The sequence below is a fragment of the Prinia subflava genome, chromosome 10, assembly GCF_021018805.1.
Source record: "Prinia subflava isolate CZ2003 ecotype Zambia chromosome 10, Cam_Psub_1.2, whole genome shotgun sequence".
Taxonomy (NCBI): domain Eukaryota; kingdom Metazoa; phylum Chordata; class Aves; order Passeriformes; family Cisticolidae; genus Prinia; species Prinia subflava.
Window position 1 is genome coordinate 16,819,800 of NC_086256.1, and position 15,171 is coordinate 16,834,970.

At 38.6% G+C, this 15,171-nt stretch overlaps 1 protein-coding gene across 4 annotated transcripts in view; it reads right to left on the reverse strand.

Annotated features, from left to right (window-relative positions):
* The window catches only part of BCAR3 (BCAR3 adaptor protein, NSP family member), a 67,667-nt gene that overhangs the window by 16,861 nt on the left and 35,635 nt on the right, over positions 1-15,171 (reverse strand). The window contains exon 1 of one of the 4 annotated variants that reach the window (XM_063407523.1): positions 4,573-4,851. The exons of the other annotated variants lie outside the window; for them this stretch is intronic. Coding sequence (XP_063263593.1) covers positions 4,573-4,656 — 84 coding nt within the window. The 5' untranslated portion in view covers positions 4,657-4,851. Of the gene's footprint in view, positions 1-4,572; positions 4,852-15,171 lie in introns of those variants that run through there. 4 annotated transcript variants of the gene reach the window in all.

The window sequence follows — 15,171 nt, forward strand, 5'->3', positions numbered from 1 at the left end:
TGGCCACCAAACACAACACATTTGCACTGAGCATTCACATGTAGAACCAAACGCTCCAGTATTGTTCAAAAACATTCTTGTCAGTCTTGTGTTCTCCTGTACAGAAAAGCAGCATCACTGGCCAAGGCCTTACAAAACAAAAACACAGACAGTGATTTCTGAATAGGGTTATTTTTGAGAAAGCACTAACTGGAAAAGGGGAGTTTCTAAACACAGGAATCCAATTTCTGATTAACTTGGAAACTGAACCATAGCTGCTGCAACATTGTTCACAGAGGCAGCTTTCTCTGACCTTCCAGAGAGCACAAAGTTCACACAGGACTACAGCAAGTGCTGTGTTAAGTAAGAGAAGGTACAGAATGGGTGATTTACTCAGAGAGATGAATTAATACAGGAGAACGGCAATTTTGAAGCCACAAGATTTCCGCATGCTTCTTTAGGTAACTGGTGACAACTTTTGAGGTTACTGATGGAAAGATAAATGATCATGAAAACTTTCCCATGACTGCAATGACTCTTTAAAATCAAATAAACTCCATCATGTGCATGTTCTCCCTCTGCTACTACGATCAAAAAAGCCTGGTGTTCACAGAAAAGTGGCCAATTTTTTCTGGTTTTGGCTGTCTAAAGAGTTAATTTCTTCTCAGTAGCTGGTACAGTAGAGTGTTTTGGATTCAATGTTGATAACACACTGATGTTTTGATTGTTGCTAAGCCATGTTTACCCTAAGTTAAGGACTTTCTTTGTGTCTCATGCTGTGCCAAGTGAGGAGGTGCATAAAAAGCTGGGAGGGAGCACAGCTATGACAGGTGACCTGAATTTGGCCAAAGGGGTATTGCACACCACAGAACATCATGCCCAGTATATAAAAATGGGAAATTACCTTGAAGCAGGGCTGATAGGAGTTCAGGAACAGGCTCTGACATTAGTCAGTGGATGGCAAACAACTGTCCTGGGCATTGCTTGGGTTTTTTTCCTCTTTGTTACTATTATTATTATTATATTTTACTTCATTTCAATTAATAAACTGTTCTTTTGTCAACCTAGAAGTTTTAGTTTTGATTCTTCTCTCCATTCCCCCAGGGAATGGGATGGGTGAGTAGCTCCATGGTGTGTAGCTGCTGGCTGCGCTCAAACCATGACACCTAAAAAGCTAAATATATGTTTAGAATGAGGGAACTAAAAAAAGTCTTTTCGTACAAAGATCAGTTTAATGTTAAGTGAAGGCAATGGAAAAACTTAATTCTAGTGGATTCAACAACCATTTTCCACTACACCACCACACTTACAACAAATCCTTGCATTTCTACATAACCACATTCAGAGCTAAGAGAGCTTTATTTCTGGAATATAGATCCTGAGAAATCCTGAGATGAGTGTTAGTAAAATCATAATCTCCCACTGAGTGACCCTAGAGATTCGCATTTTCAAATGGAAATAACGTTACCAGTTATATAGGGTGGTTTTTGTTTGTTTTAGTCTGAGACATACCTAAATAATAGGTACTACCAAGAAGTTAAATGCATTAAATACCTACTGAAGAACATTCCTATTCCCATCAAACAGAAGTCGCTTTCAGAGCGCCAGTGGACCCTGTGCTATCTACATATTTATGATAGAAGATAATCAAACTTCTAATGCAGTGTAACTATAAAGTTACCATGGGAAATTGAAAAGAATTTTATAATGTAAGACTCATCAAAACTCAAACTCAGCAACAAGACAATGGGAAATCAAAGCCTGGGGAGCTATACAAAATTTCACATAATTTTGAGCAGTCTTTTCACATCTGCCCCTCTCCAACAATAACAAATCTAACACTGAAAAGGCAGACTGATAATGCTGAGTGGTGATTACATGTAACTCACGTGTTATCAAATCCACATATGTGCTGAAACTGGATATATGAAGCCTGAAGATGCCAGTGAACAGATTTAGATCATCACACACTGAAGAAATATTAAGATCTACTGTCTATAAAAAGTGTTTGCAATTCACCCAAGATAAGAGATGGCACTTGCAGTAAGTAGCTGCTTATAAAAGGCTTCTTATGCATGTCACATTCACAGCATTAGTACATTACTCACTAATGTGCTACATCAACGTGCTGGAAGTGACAAAATTTGGCAGTCCTGATAATTGGAGTGGCTTTCCCCTTTTGCACAGCTTCAGCTGAGGGTGAATCATAGCAGAGAATTAAGAATGAAAATATTTGAACTTCAAGGACCTTCCCCCTCTGATCATGACAACCATACTGACTAGTACTAAAAAAACCTGTCTTGTGGCAAAGTTGTTTCATTAATTTAGACCTCTACATTTTAAAGTCACCATTTATAACTGATTTAGTCTTAACTTACTTCTTCTCTTCCAAAAAATGCAAATTTAAAGAAAAATATTTTGGCTTGGAAGTGACACAAGTCACAATTTAGTATTTTCTCTTCACTTTCTTTTTTTTTAAACACAAACAGGAGCCCCTTGCCTTGAAGTTTCTCTATTTCCCTCAATGTAAAAGGTGACCTTGACAGTAAACAGCTATGAAAACCAAATGGGATCATCATGAGACACCATGACTGAAGAATGAGTTGATCTGAGTTCAGATGTTCTGCACTGATCATTACATTTTCTATTAATGTACGGGAAAATAAACCAAATATCTGCTGTTGAGACCTCGGCTTCACACACTAAAATTAAATGCCGCAAAATGTGGGTGCTCAAGTGCTGTACTGCTTCCTGTGCTTTGGTGGGACAAAACAAGGCATCTCTGAGCTTGGCCACATACTGCTTTCAATTAAACTGGATAACATAATGAATTTATCTCAATGCAGAAAAAAATCTGAATCTCTCAGGGGTAGTTGAGAACTTCAGCATGTTTATTTATGGATCAATTTGGTATTTCATTACACTTATAACTACTATTAAAACCAAGAATCAACTTCATCTAATTACACAAACCAATTTTGCTTGATTTTTAAAATTTAAATAAACACAATAGAAAAATTTAAAACCTGATGACTTCATTTCATACCATCCTAGGCCCTTTAGCATTTCACAGAATCCATACCATTGGGGCCCAAGGTTCAGACCTTACTCGATTTGACCACCAGCTGTCTCTGTACCTACAGCCACTTTCTCTTCAGCAAATGCATCCCAGTTCCCTAGCACCCAAACTTCTTCAAATAGCACTTCAACAGATTTAACTATTGCTAAATCTGCATACTGGAACACATGCATTCAAATCTATTTTAAATGCTGTAAATCTCTTCAAATAGAACATTATTTTTGAAAGATCACAACTGTAATTTGTTTCTGTATAAAAGGTTTTCTTTTTCACCCTCCATAGAGCAAACACTATTAATGTTTCAGTTTCTCTAGAGACTATATGGATTAGACTAAATGGAAAGTTGCCATGACAACACCACCGTTATTTTAGGTATTAGAAATTCATGCCAAGTTAAACAAAGGGCATATGCATGGTCAAGAACAAGTTCTCTAACTGTTCTGACAGCCAACAATAAACCCCAATGTCATTTAAAAAGTTCTAGAACTGGAGAATTAAGCCTTAAAACAAGAATGAAAATCAATTATAACATAACAAAGCATCTTTAGCACTCTACTGTGATGGTAATTGCTGACATCTGTCCCAGTCAGAAGAAGTCAATCTGATCTGAATCACTTTTTCAGAGTGCCCAGAAGACTGAGCCCACCCCACTTTCAGAAATGGACAGTTACGAGGCTAAATCACTGAAGGTGAGAGAAGGGGACAGCTGTTCCCAACTTTTAAGTGCCTCCATCAAAGCCTGAAAGCCATGGGCAGAAGACAGCAACCTTCACATCCTTCTTCATTGCAAGTGCTCCACAGTGTTAAAGAACAATTCACATGTTAATCTTAAATAAAAAGATTTAAAAGTTTAAAGTGTAACTCACAGATGGTCACAAGTAGTTAGATACCCCATATGACTACAATTATCAAGTCACTTAGACACTTCTGTAAGTAAGGGTGATTCAAAATGATTATGAAGGCTGTTTCTGTACTTAAGAGCGCTTATGGAGCATTTTTGCATTAAGTTATGTCCCTGCCCATGGCAGGAGGGTTGGACTAGATAACCTTTAAAGATTCCTTCCAACCCAAACCTTCCTAGAAGTACATGATTTTATGTATCATGCAATTAAAAAAACCCTAAACTCTATGGACATCTAAAATTGTCTGAAGCATTTAAGAAACACCTGTGCTCCTGAGCACAATTGCCTGTGTTTTCCTTAAATAGGTGAAAAAAGTTAGGGAACCAAATGGTCTGATCAGTTAAATTCTGAAAACTTGAAAATTTGCTAAAATCCTCCTCAGCAAGTCCCAAACCAGGGCACTTTTACTTAGTGCCTAAACATAAAGACAGCCAGCTTCAGCTCATAAAACTGCAAGTTGTTTAAGATTCTCTCTGAGACAACAGTGAATTGTAAAGGTGTTCTTTAAAAGAGAAACACTCTGTACACAATCATGGTATACAAACAAAGACTTCTAAACAAAAACTGAAAGCATTTCTGACTAGCAGACTGTAGTTGAAAAAGAGCACCTACCTTGACTCTGATAACAGACTTACGATGATAAAAGCAGCAAAGTGCTGCAATCAACATTTGAAAAACATTATAATCCTTCGGCATTTTCAGTTCTGCTGTCTGTGGCTCCTCAAGACTGAAGATACACAGTCGCTACCAGCAGTGTTCTGAGGTTCAGCAAAGTCTTCAGTGTCACCACTGCCTGGCAGTGCTGCTACACCCCCTACTCACGTATCAGTCTGGGACACTTCCCACAGCCGAAGCTGATACCATCAATTCAGTGACCGCTGGCACACCGCTTCCAGCACGCCGCACAGAGAGTGCCAGAATCCTCATGTGATCTGTTCCACTCACCAGTGAAATCCTAGCTCCTCTAGCCTGGTATCCCCTGGCTCGGAGATGAGTTTAAGGCATCAGCACAGGCCAAGCTTCTCCTCTTGATGAGTTACAATATCTGACTGTCCCCCAGCGCTGATAAAGGCTTAATCAGTTGCTTCAGCTCAATCATGCAACACCTCTGCCTGCATCATCAATTATACACACATACAAAAAAAAAAAAAAAAAGAGGAAAAGCAGTTGATTGCTGTTTAACAACTGTAAGAACTGAGCTTCGGTAACCAAGGAAAATGATAAATTTGTTTATTTTTAATTAGGAAGCTTCTGGCAGACAGTCCTTGATAAAAATAGCAAGAAACCAGCCCTGTAAATATTGTCAGTGTCACTGTCAGGTAACCAAGGTACCTTCAGCGTTTAAAACTCACAGTGGACAGCTTTATCTTGGTGATAGTCCAATAGGATTGAGCAAATTGATTGAGAAAGAAAGAACTGAATCAATGAATGTCTGATTTGGCAAAGTAAAAGTAAGCATGACAACAAAATAAAAAGCAGCAGTTTTATTTATGCCTGTGATTCCATTCTCTTGGACAGCACAGTCCATAGCTTACTGACCAGTCAGCAAACTGCTCATCAGCAAAGAATCTGCCTGACATACCTCAAGGCTCTCTCAGGAACCAGGGCAAAAAAGAGGCAATCAACTTGGGTAATTATAACTGTAAGAGACAAGACATCACCTCCACAGCAGCCTAGTTAACAGATTGGTGAAAGGAAAGGGAATGGACTGGATTTGGGTGTACAAGACAACCTGTAACTTAAGAATGAGAAACTTCAAAGAGATCAATCAATTATTACTTGGGTGGTACTAAAAAATACAGAAGCCACAGATATTTCAGATTTTGGATTAGGAATAAATTAATCCCAATGAGTGGTTAAAATGAATAGTTACTTGTCTTTTTCATGAGCAACAAATATATTACATAATTAGGAAGACACATATTAAACACTTATTTATATCCTCAGGTATTACTTGCAAAGTACCTCTCACCTAATAACAGAGTACTTTCTTCCCACACTGACTGAACAACGGGAAGTGCCCTCAGTGCCTGCATCCAGCAGTTGGAATTGGTACACAAACCAAGCAGCAGCACTGAGAAAAAACATAAAATGTGCACTGCCTTTCAAGGAAAATGGGATGGAGTGCCTATCTGAAAGGAAGAGGAAACCTCAGTGCTGGTAACAAGGAAATGGAAGTGGGATGTGTAAAGTTCTCTTACCTCTCTGACCACGGAAGGTTCCAGGTACCTACCACCAGGTTAAGCACCAAAGCCAGAATGCTCATAAAGGTGGCCAATCTACTTGGCCATGTGTAGGAGATGTTATGCCAGAGACTCTTCTGAGAAAAGGAAAACAATGTAGGAATAAAAGAACGGAACATTAAATGGACTGTAAAGTAATAAACCTGGCAAGAAAAAAGATATAAGACTGGCAAGAAAAGAAGCTGAAAATACTGACTTTGAAGATGAAGTCCTGCTGAAGAGTACTTTATGACAAACTCAAACAATGAATGAATAGATAATATAAAAGGAATGTGAAAGTACCCTCCTTCACTCTTTGCACTGTGCTGCAGCATGTTCCACTTTGAGGAACTCCACAGGATTGCTTTAGCAGGTAGTCAGAGAAGAGAAGGTTAAAAGATAGCCTGCAAAACTTCAAAGACAAAAGCCTCAACTGTGATGCTTGTTTCTTGACCAAAGTTTTCTGTTACTGTGGCAGGATATCTCACTAAGGGCTGTATTTTTAAAGAATATTAATCAAAAGTTCTCATAGTAACACCCTAATCCAATTTTAAAATCGGAAGGGCAGGAGAGAGAGATGATAAAAGAGAAATGGAATTAAAGACTGCATCAGTCAAGGTGTTTTTGCTTTACAATGCTGGCAAGACTTAATATGCTGGCAAGTATTAATATCACACATTAAGGTTTCCCTTGGAATGCCATGAACAGAAACTATGGAGACAAGCAACACAAACCACAGTAGATGACAAGAAGGGCTATTAGGATGACTTAGCTATTTCAGCAGCAGAAACAACTGATTTAGCAGTGCAAAATAAGGTGGACCACTTCTGCTCTGAAAAGAAGTTCCAAATAGGAGTTCTTTATGGGGTTGGAAAAACAAAAGGACAGGAATACTATGACCTGTCAAAGTGTAAATCTACACTGAAATTTAAACAAAGGTTCCCATCCATCAACAAGACTAACTCCCTCCATTTTTTTTAAAGGAGAATTGGAGTGGCAGGTCTAATTCAAATGGTAACTGCCAGATCCTTATTTCCTGTCTCTAATGAAGTAGAGAATCAAAAGTTATGTATGTTGAGAGAATGTCAGAAATAATGAATCTTAAAAACTAATACTGTACAATTTCACACAGCAGCTGCTGATAGTTTTTATCAACAGTATAACTGATAGGATAATGATACTTTATTTAAATAGCAAATTTTAAATGTTTCCAAAATTAAACTAATGGGATTTTTCTTTTCATTAAGGTTAGTATGACTGCTGCCTAGATAGCTCAATGAATGGATGACAACCTTTGCAAGACACTGATACAGCAGTATGAAAATTAATATTACTGGAAGGAATCCCAAAGAGTATGTAGAAACCTCTGGGTGATAGTATGGTATGTCCTGCACTGATGGCTGTCATGATTGAGGACAGCCTTCAGGCTGCTCCAATTATGCTTCACACACAGATTTACATTTTAAAATATTGAAGCAGAGAAGCAAAGGATGGCTTAGTCACATTTTCACTCTTCTGGCCTTCAATTTTTTGCTGGTACTTTGGGTTCCTGGACGCTGCACATAAGAAACAAACCTGTTTATTGTACCTTAGACACATCAAACACAATCCTTTTGCTAAGTCATCTACTGACGTTATTTCAAATGCTCTCCAGCACCAAAAGGTCAACCATCAGTTTTATTTTTTGTTTCCAAAGATTCTGCCTAGAACCTTAAATTATTTTATAATCCCTTCAGTTGTTTGTGTGGATGGCTGGCTAGATTATTTTTGATAACTTTGATAACCAAGCTTAATAAGAAAGGATTTTTAAGTTCACAGAATCCATGGCCACACAAATTCACACTTGAACATATATTCTGTGTTGAGCTCCTAATAAAAAGCTCATTAGGAAGAGAAATTAAGCAGTCTCTACTAACCCCAGGTGTTATTACAAAGCCTCTAAAGTTATTTAGGTTATTTTCATGGTCTAGTCTAAATTACCCAGTGTTCCCTTGACACACCTAAACTCTGTCCAGCTCACGCACAGCACATTGCATATGCAGGAGTTAGAGGTGCTCACACAGGATAGTGTGAACCTGCTCATGGGGAATCTTCTTAGGCTGCTTTAACTGTACAGGTCAAACAAGATAAAACGTAGGGATAATTTCTTTAATAGAGGTCAGTTTCTTTTTCTCTCATCATAAAAAAGGCAAACAAAATGAACAAACAAGTGGCTTTAAGATTTTCAGTGGCTCAAGTAAAGCAACCACTCTCCTTGAAAATATAAATGTTTGAAAACTCACAAGCAATCTGAAGTTATCAAAACAGTCTCCAGAGTTACAAGAGGTTACTGTGAACCAAACACCAGTCATGGTACTGTTTAGAATTCACACACAGAATTATTATGATTTGTGATTTCATATTAAAGAGAGGTAATTTTAGATCAAATTAGATGAGGGAATTGTTGGCTTGCCACTTTGCTTTGCACTGTTCTATTCATTTAAGCATTCAAATCAGCCTAACAACATTCAGTGAAACACACGTAATGCTTTACATTTCACTGCACTAAATGGAAGTAAACAATGCAGGCAGGAAGCCAGCTGTAAATGAACGAAGGCACGGTGCACTGTACAAGGGTCATGGGCACAGATCTGATCAGAGCAGAGGCAGCCCCGAGCGCTGCTGCCGAGCGAGCGATGCCGCACGGACACGTCCCCACTACAGGGCATGACCTAACTCTGGCCTGAGTGCCTGTGGCTACAAAATGGCAGCTCTGGGCTTGTAGTGAACTACAACAGGAACAACAGCTGAAAGAAAAAACACAAATAACTTGAGTCTTCATTTGAAACATCTTTCATTTAATATGTAAAAGTTTTTGCCAGAACTAGTTATTTGTTCTTTTTAATGTAAGAAAAAGCCAGGAAAAGGGGGACAATGGATAAATAATTTACCCATGCAAACAACATCTTCACAATGCCCACTCCTAGTTCGTTTTAGCAGCAAGTCCTGCAGATATGGCACATCGCCTCTAACCAAGCTCGGGGGGCAGATGGCTCCAAATACAGGCAGTGCCCAACTTTAGAGCTGAACACTTGTTAAAGTATACAATATGTGGAAGAAAGGGGATGACAACACCGTCAGAAGGCTTACTTTTATCTGTTGCTAACTCAAATGTCTACAGGCACATAAAACCCCATCTCCAAGCTCATGTCCTACCACTCCTGCCCCCACTTTAACAGAACTGACTCTTTCATGTTCTCTCAGATATCCTCACTTCCTGCATGCTGTTGTTGGTGCAGCTTCTGATCATGAATCAACAGACAGAGCTACAGCTGTAATAACCCTTGTTTGCATTGCAAGGTGTGGTGTGGGAGAGGTCAGCATAATTCCTTTCTATCCTGGTTCCCTGAGGCAGTCTCAGAAATACGCTGCAGTTGTACAGGAATAGTGAGAAAACAGAATTTGCATCTATTTAGTTTACACTGCTGCTTGAATAAATCTCTTTGAAATTTTGCCTCATATAAAAACCCAGGTTGGCAGGTACAAGAAATAAATGCCCAACCTGCTTATCAGCTTCCTCCTAGGTAATAATTTGCAATTTAAGACATCCAAATACCTTTGAGATTTGTATGTTTTAAAAGTTATAAAAGATCAATTTTCTTCAGTCATCTGGCAGTAGGTCTGGCTCTCCTACTAGATATGTTCCTATAATGAAGCCACCAGCAGGTTTAACAGATCCTGCCAAAAACTAGCATAAGTATTCTTGAGCTCCACCTACTGTCTGTCAATCCATGAAATAATTTTGTAATGCTCCACCTATTTTTCCTTCAATTTGTTCTGTGGATTGGGAAAAAAAAATATGAAAAGGCATGAATTTCCTTTTCTTTCAGAATTAGTTCACAATTTATGGGTAATACCTTCCCTTTCCTGCTGACTTAGCTGTCATTAGTCTAGCTAGCTTTGCTGGTCAGCACACCAGAGTTGTCTTGCATATGAAAATAAGGCATTCAGACAATTGTTAACTTCAGACTTCTGTTTTTGAAAGTCTCCCCAGTCCTGTCGGAGTAAAGTGCTTGTTTGTGTGAGATTTAAACCAATTCTAAATATAATGGAAAAATGAAAAAAAAAAAAAAGTGTTATTTCTCCAGGGTAATTGGATGCCTTTAAAATATCAGCTAATTATCTAAAACTTCTGAATACCCTAAAATACTTCCCTTTTATACACAGGATGTATATTTTCGATGCATACCAGCACTCAAAAAGAAAACTTATAAATCATTTGGGCTCTGTCTGAGCTTGGCTTCTCAAAAGTCTTTCAACATTTTACTAACAAAAGGATTACAGGGCATGGAAGCAAATGACCTGTAGGTATTCTAGACAGCCAACATAACATTATGTTCCATTATTTGTGTAGATGCTTATTTTCTATAAATACCCAATATACAAAAACGTCAGGCCAGACTGCTCCTTTGACATCCCAAATGAAACGTCCCAATGCTCCTTCTGCTGCCCTCTCTGCAGGCTAAACTGTATCTCAGTGTGTCTCCAAAAAGAGGCAAGACAGACACACACAATGTCTTATTCTAATTATTATCTGTAAACACAGCTCTGAGAGATTAGGAGCTCTACCTCTCTAGGCTTTATCAGTAAGACGACCCAAAATGCTTAAAAAATCATCATCATCTGCTCTCCACACATTATATACTCACTCCCCCTTGTGGCCCATGAGTTTACAAACAGTGAAAGACCAACAAACAGGAAGGTGTTGCCTGGAGTTAAACACTTTCATGTCCCTTACAGCTTTTGCTATTAGTCCATCTTCAAAACCATGAAAACTAAAAAACACCCCCACCCCCCCATCCTTTTAATTTGAAAAATAAATGCACACCACCATGTACTCACACTTGATTTCACTGACACACGCATTTGACTTGGGTATATTAGCAAAAGGCCAGGTGGGATGGGCCCTGAGAAACCTGGTCTAATGAAAGGTGCCCCCCTGCACAAGGCAGGCGATTGTAACTAGGTATCTTTTGAGGTTCCTGCCAACCCAAACCCTTCTGCGATAACTGTCAGCATTTGAGAACCACTGGGATCAATATTTTGGAGAAAACGCGTCATTAGTTTAAATCCAAGTTTCACAAGATCACTAGAGATAAAATAAGATCAGTTTTTTGTACCCCAGGACTTCAATCCCATATTTCAGATTCAGATCTTTCCAGCTTCTGTTTCTCATCGGTAAATACGACCTGATAGTAGTTACTGATCCTCTAACAAAGGTATTAAAAAGGTCAACTAAGTAGCTATTGCTACTAGAATTACTATTGGTGCCAAGGAAATTGGAGCAAAGTATTTTTATAGTTTTCAACTCAAAAATCATTGCATGTAGTGGTTTTTGAGGACTCTAGACCAGACCATCACTTGAGAGTTAATGAGTAATAACAAAAGAACTGGAATACAGACATTAACTGGGTGAAATCCATGGTAAGATAACATGCGAGATTAACCACTAACATGCAAAGAGAGGATGCTTGCTGCTCTAAGATTTATCAGCACTTTATATTTACTAAAGTATCCTCAGCACTACAGAAGATGTTCCCATAAGCAAAATACCCTAAACTCCATTTCAGCATCAGGAGAGGGGAATGCACTGCTAAAAGACTTCACAATGAAGGCCAGAATAATTAGAAAGCCACTATCCACCTGACTCAATTCATATAAGGATTATCATTCACAAAGAAAAAATATTCCTCACAGTACACTAACTCCCCTCACTCCTGACCTACAAAACCCCAAAACCTCAACCAATCAAAAGAACTCACAAACCCCAGAAAAACCCAGATCTTAGAGCTAACCAGGCCATTCAGGGACTGGGGGCTCCTAACAGGAGCAGGCTAACTTGGGGTTCACTGTTGTAGAGAAACATGAACTAGGACAGTAGACTGAAAGTGCATTGTCTTGCAGAGCTGTAAAATCAAACTTCCTGCACAATTTACTGCAGACGCCAGCTCACATTTTATTCATCACTTTGCAGCCAACACATCAGAGAACTGCTGACTCAACCTTATTTTCAGAGACCAGACTGTTGGTCAAACAAAATTCAACATGAGAAAATACTGAAACTTGGCTGTTATATTCCACCAGTAATTATGAATAACTGCATTGTATCAAATAAGATAAAATTTCTTTAACTCCAAATGAACAGGGCAAGATTCTCACCATGATTTCAGGGGAATTAAATACTTGAAAGCTGCTGAATTTCAATAATATATGTAACTCCTTAAGTCTTTATTTTTTCCTGGGCTGATGAAAGCTTTTAGGAACAATTATCATATATATTTAAAGAAGCAGTTGCCCCTTTTAAGTAGGGAAAGGGCAGACATTTTAAGAAACAAGTCTAGTGTAAGTCTAGTGTAAAAAAAAATAAATTCTACTACCAGAAATTTTACTATCACGAGAACAGGACTAAAAGACAAGATGCTTTGTCCCACTTATTGCAACACCACAAACTTATCCCACTAGAAAATTAAATACAGGTTATGAATAGAAGACAGAGGGACAAAATCAATCAAAAAACTCAAACCAAACAAACCCAAATAAACAACAACAACCACCAACAAAACCCCCCCAAAATACCAAAACCTCCCAAAACCAAACCTCTATGTGCAAAATATCACAATTTAGGAAAACTTTTCTCACAATAACAATTAGAAGATCATTATACTAATCTAGCTCGGGAAGCAGAGCAGATTGTTTTGAGATCATAAGGAATCTCTTTTGTTGGAAGTTTTGGACAAATCAGAACATCTATTCTAACAATCTCAGGGACATCCTGACAAAAAATTCCGAAGTTCCCTCTAGGAGCTACTTGTATAACTTAATGATAGGGAGGAGGGGAAAAATTCCCCCCCACTCTGTGCCTCTTGAGAAAAAGCAACCAACTTTCAACAGTCAGGCTCCTACCAGAGTTACAAAGAAATTATTATGAAACGTGATTTGAATAACCATGACTCAATTAAAAATATCCAGTCAAGTGTTTCTTTTCCAGCAGAGGGCAGTGCACAACCAGCAACCATCCATCGAGAATCAAGGTTTCATTGAGACCATTACACGCATTTAACACCAGACTGGCTCTAACAGAATCTTGTATGTCTGAATTACACAGCTCACGTACAAGAGGCAACTGCTGTGGAAAGACGTTTGTGAAGCTTCTGTTCCTGCTAACAGAGAAACATAAAAAAAGAGGAACTGTCTCAGTCTGAAGCCTTACTGACATCACTGATGATCTTTGAGTTGGATGACAAATCCATGATGACAGGGATGTGTAAAGTCCAAGCTGGCCACATGGGCATACTGCTTCTCTCCTCAAAAAACCACCTTCCATCTGATAACTGCACCTTCTGTGATACTGTTGCCCTTGCTGCAGTTGCAAAATGTGTGGAAAAGTCCTTAAACCACCCCAGAGACTCAAAAACAACCTCCTGATCATGTGGTGACTTAGTGTCAGGCATTCCTCCCAGCTCTGCTACTTAATGCTGTCAGACAAGGCAGAAACCCAACAAACTTTCTGCTCACAAGTCCCAGCTCGCAACTCAACAGGCAAGTCTCTGCAGGAGTGTGATGCACAGCACGAACAGGAATACATTGGACTTGGCAAGTTTTCCAGTGAGGTGGGGATTTCTGTAATGTATTTCCATGTCTAAAAAAGGCTGCTTCCAAGGAAATTTCACTGTCATCAGGAAAAATTGTTTCCCAAACTGTTGCTACTTGTCATGCTGACATAATTTTTTTCTAAGCCTTCCTAAATTTACATACACACATATAAACTTTACTTTTGATCACTCTCTTACCATAGTACCTTTGGCTGGTAGGATGGCGAGAGTCAAACACCCACGCCTATATTGGACTGGCATCCACAATCTTACGAATTTGTGCAATTAACTATACAAGCTGCATCAATAAAACTCAAGCTGATCTAAGTTCCCTGAAGGTGAATTGAACTAAGCCTACAAAATAGTGTCCTATCTTGTAAAGCTGTAGATAATGATCAACACACTGGAATGTCATCAGAATTTTATTTTCAGTTGCACTAACCAAATCCATGATGAATAACAGTAATTTCTATGACAGTTTGCTTTCTGACAAAATCAAGGAAGAGTAAAAATAGGGAGAAAAATTAACACTGTGGGGCTGAGATGAACAAGAATCTTTCAGCAGAACTTCACAAGAAACTCTTTTTCTGCAGCAGTAACTTCCTTAAACCAGTAACAGTTCTTTCAAGTCTGAACCTAAATAGAAACTTCCCTCATAACCACGCTGAGCAGACAGTCATAAATTTTGCAGTTTTTCCACTAATGGAATACAACTCCAAACCTCCAGGCCATAGTATTATTTATCAGCTCACTGCTGATATGTATTTCTGTAATTATTAAGCACTATTTCCACAGGAAAAGCTAAAAACGTTTCCATGAAAGGAGAGAAATCTCTTTTTTTTTCTTTTCATCCCGATATAGCTTCAATGATTACAGCACAGATTAAAAAAAAAAATCCTGAAGTATTTATAGTGAATAGGAATGGGACTGAAAGCTATCTTTAGTTCACATGAATTTGATCAGAATTACTCACAAAAAGTTCTCTGACACTCTCTAATCTGCCAGCACTTGATTCTTTCTCCCTTGCTGCTGGAATCTGTTCTGTGGATGTGCAGACTCAGGGTGTGGGAAGAACCTGCAGAGGCTACCAATGGATCTATTATTTGGTTCATAAAACTTGTAAAAATCTCACAGAATGTACAACGTGCTATTGTGTCCCTGAATCCCTTTCATGACTTGGGTAGCAGCCTGACTCAAAGCAGTCTGGCCTGTTTTCACTTCCACCATAAAAGCTTTTTTTTGAAAGAGCCATTTAACTGTGACCATGGTTGCAGCAGCACTGTGAATACAAAGAAGAGTTGAAGGACATACGAACACTTCACTATACTCAGACTTCAGCAAATCAGTACATTTTTCCC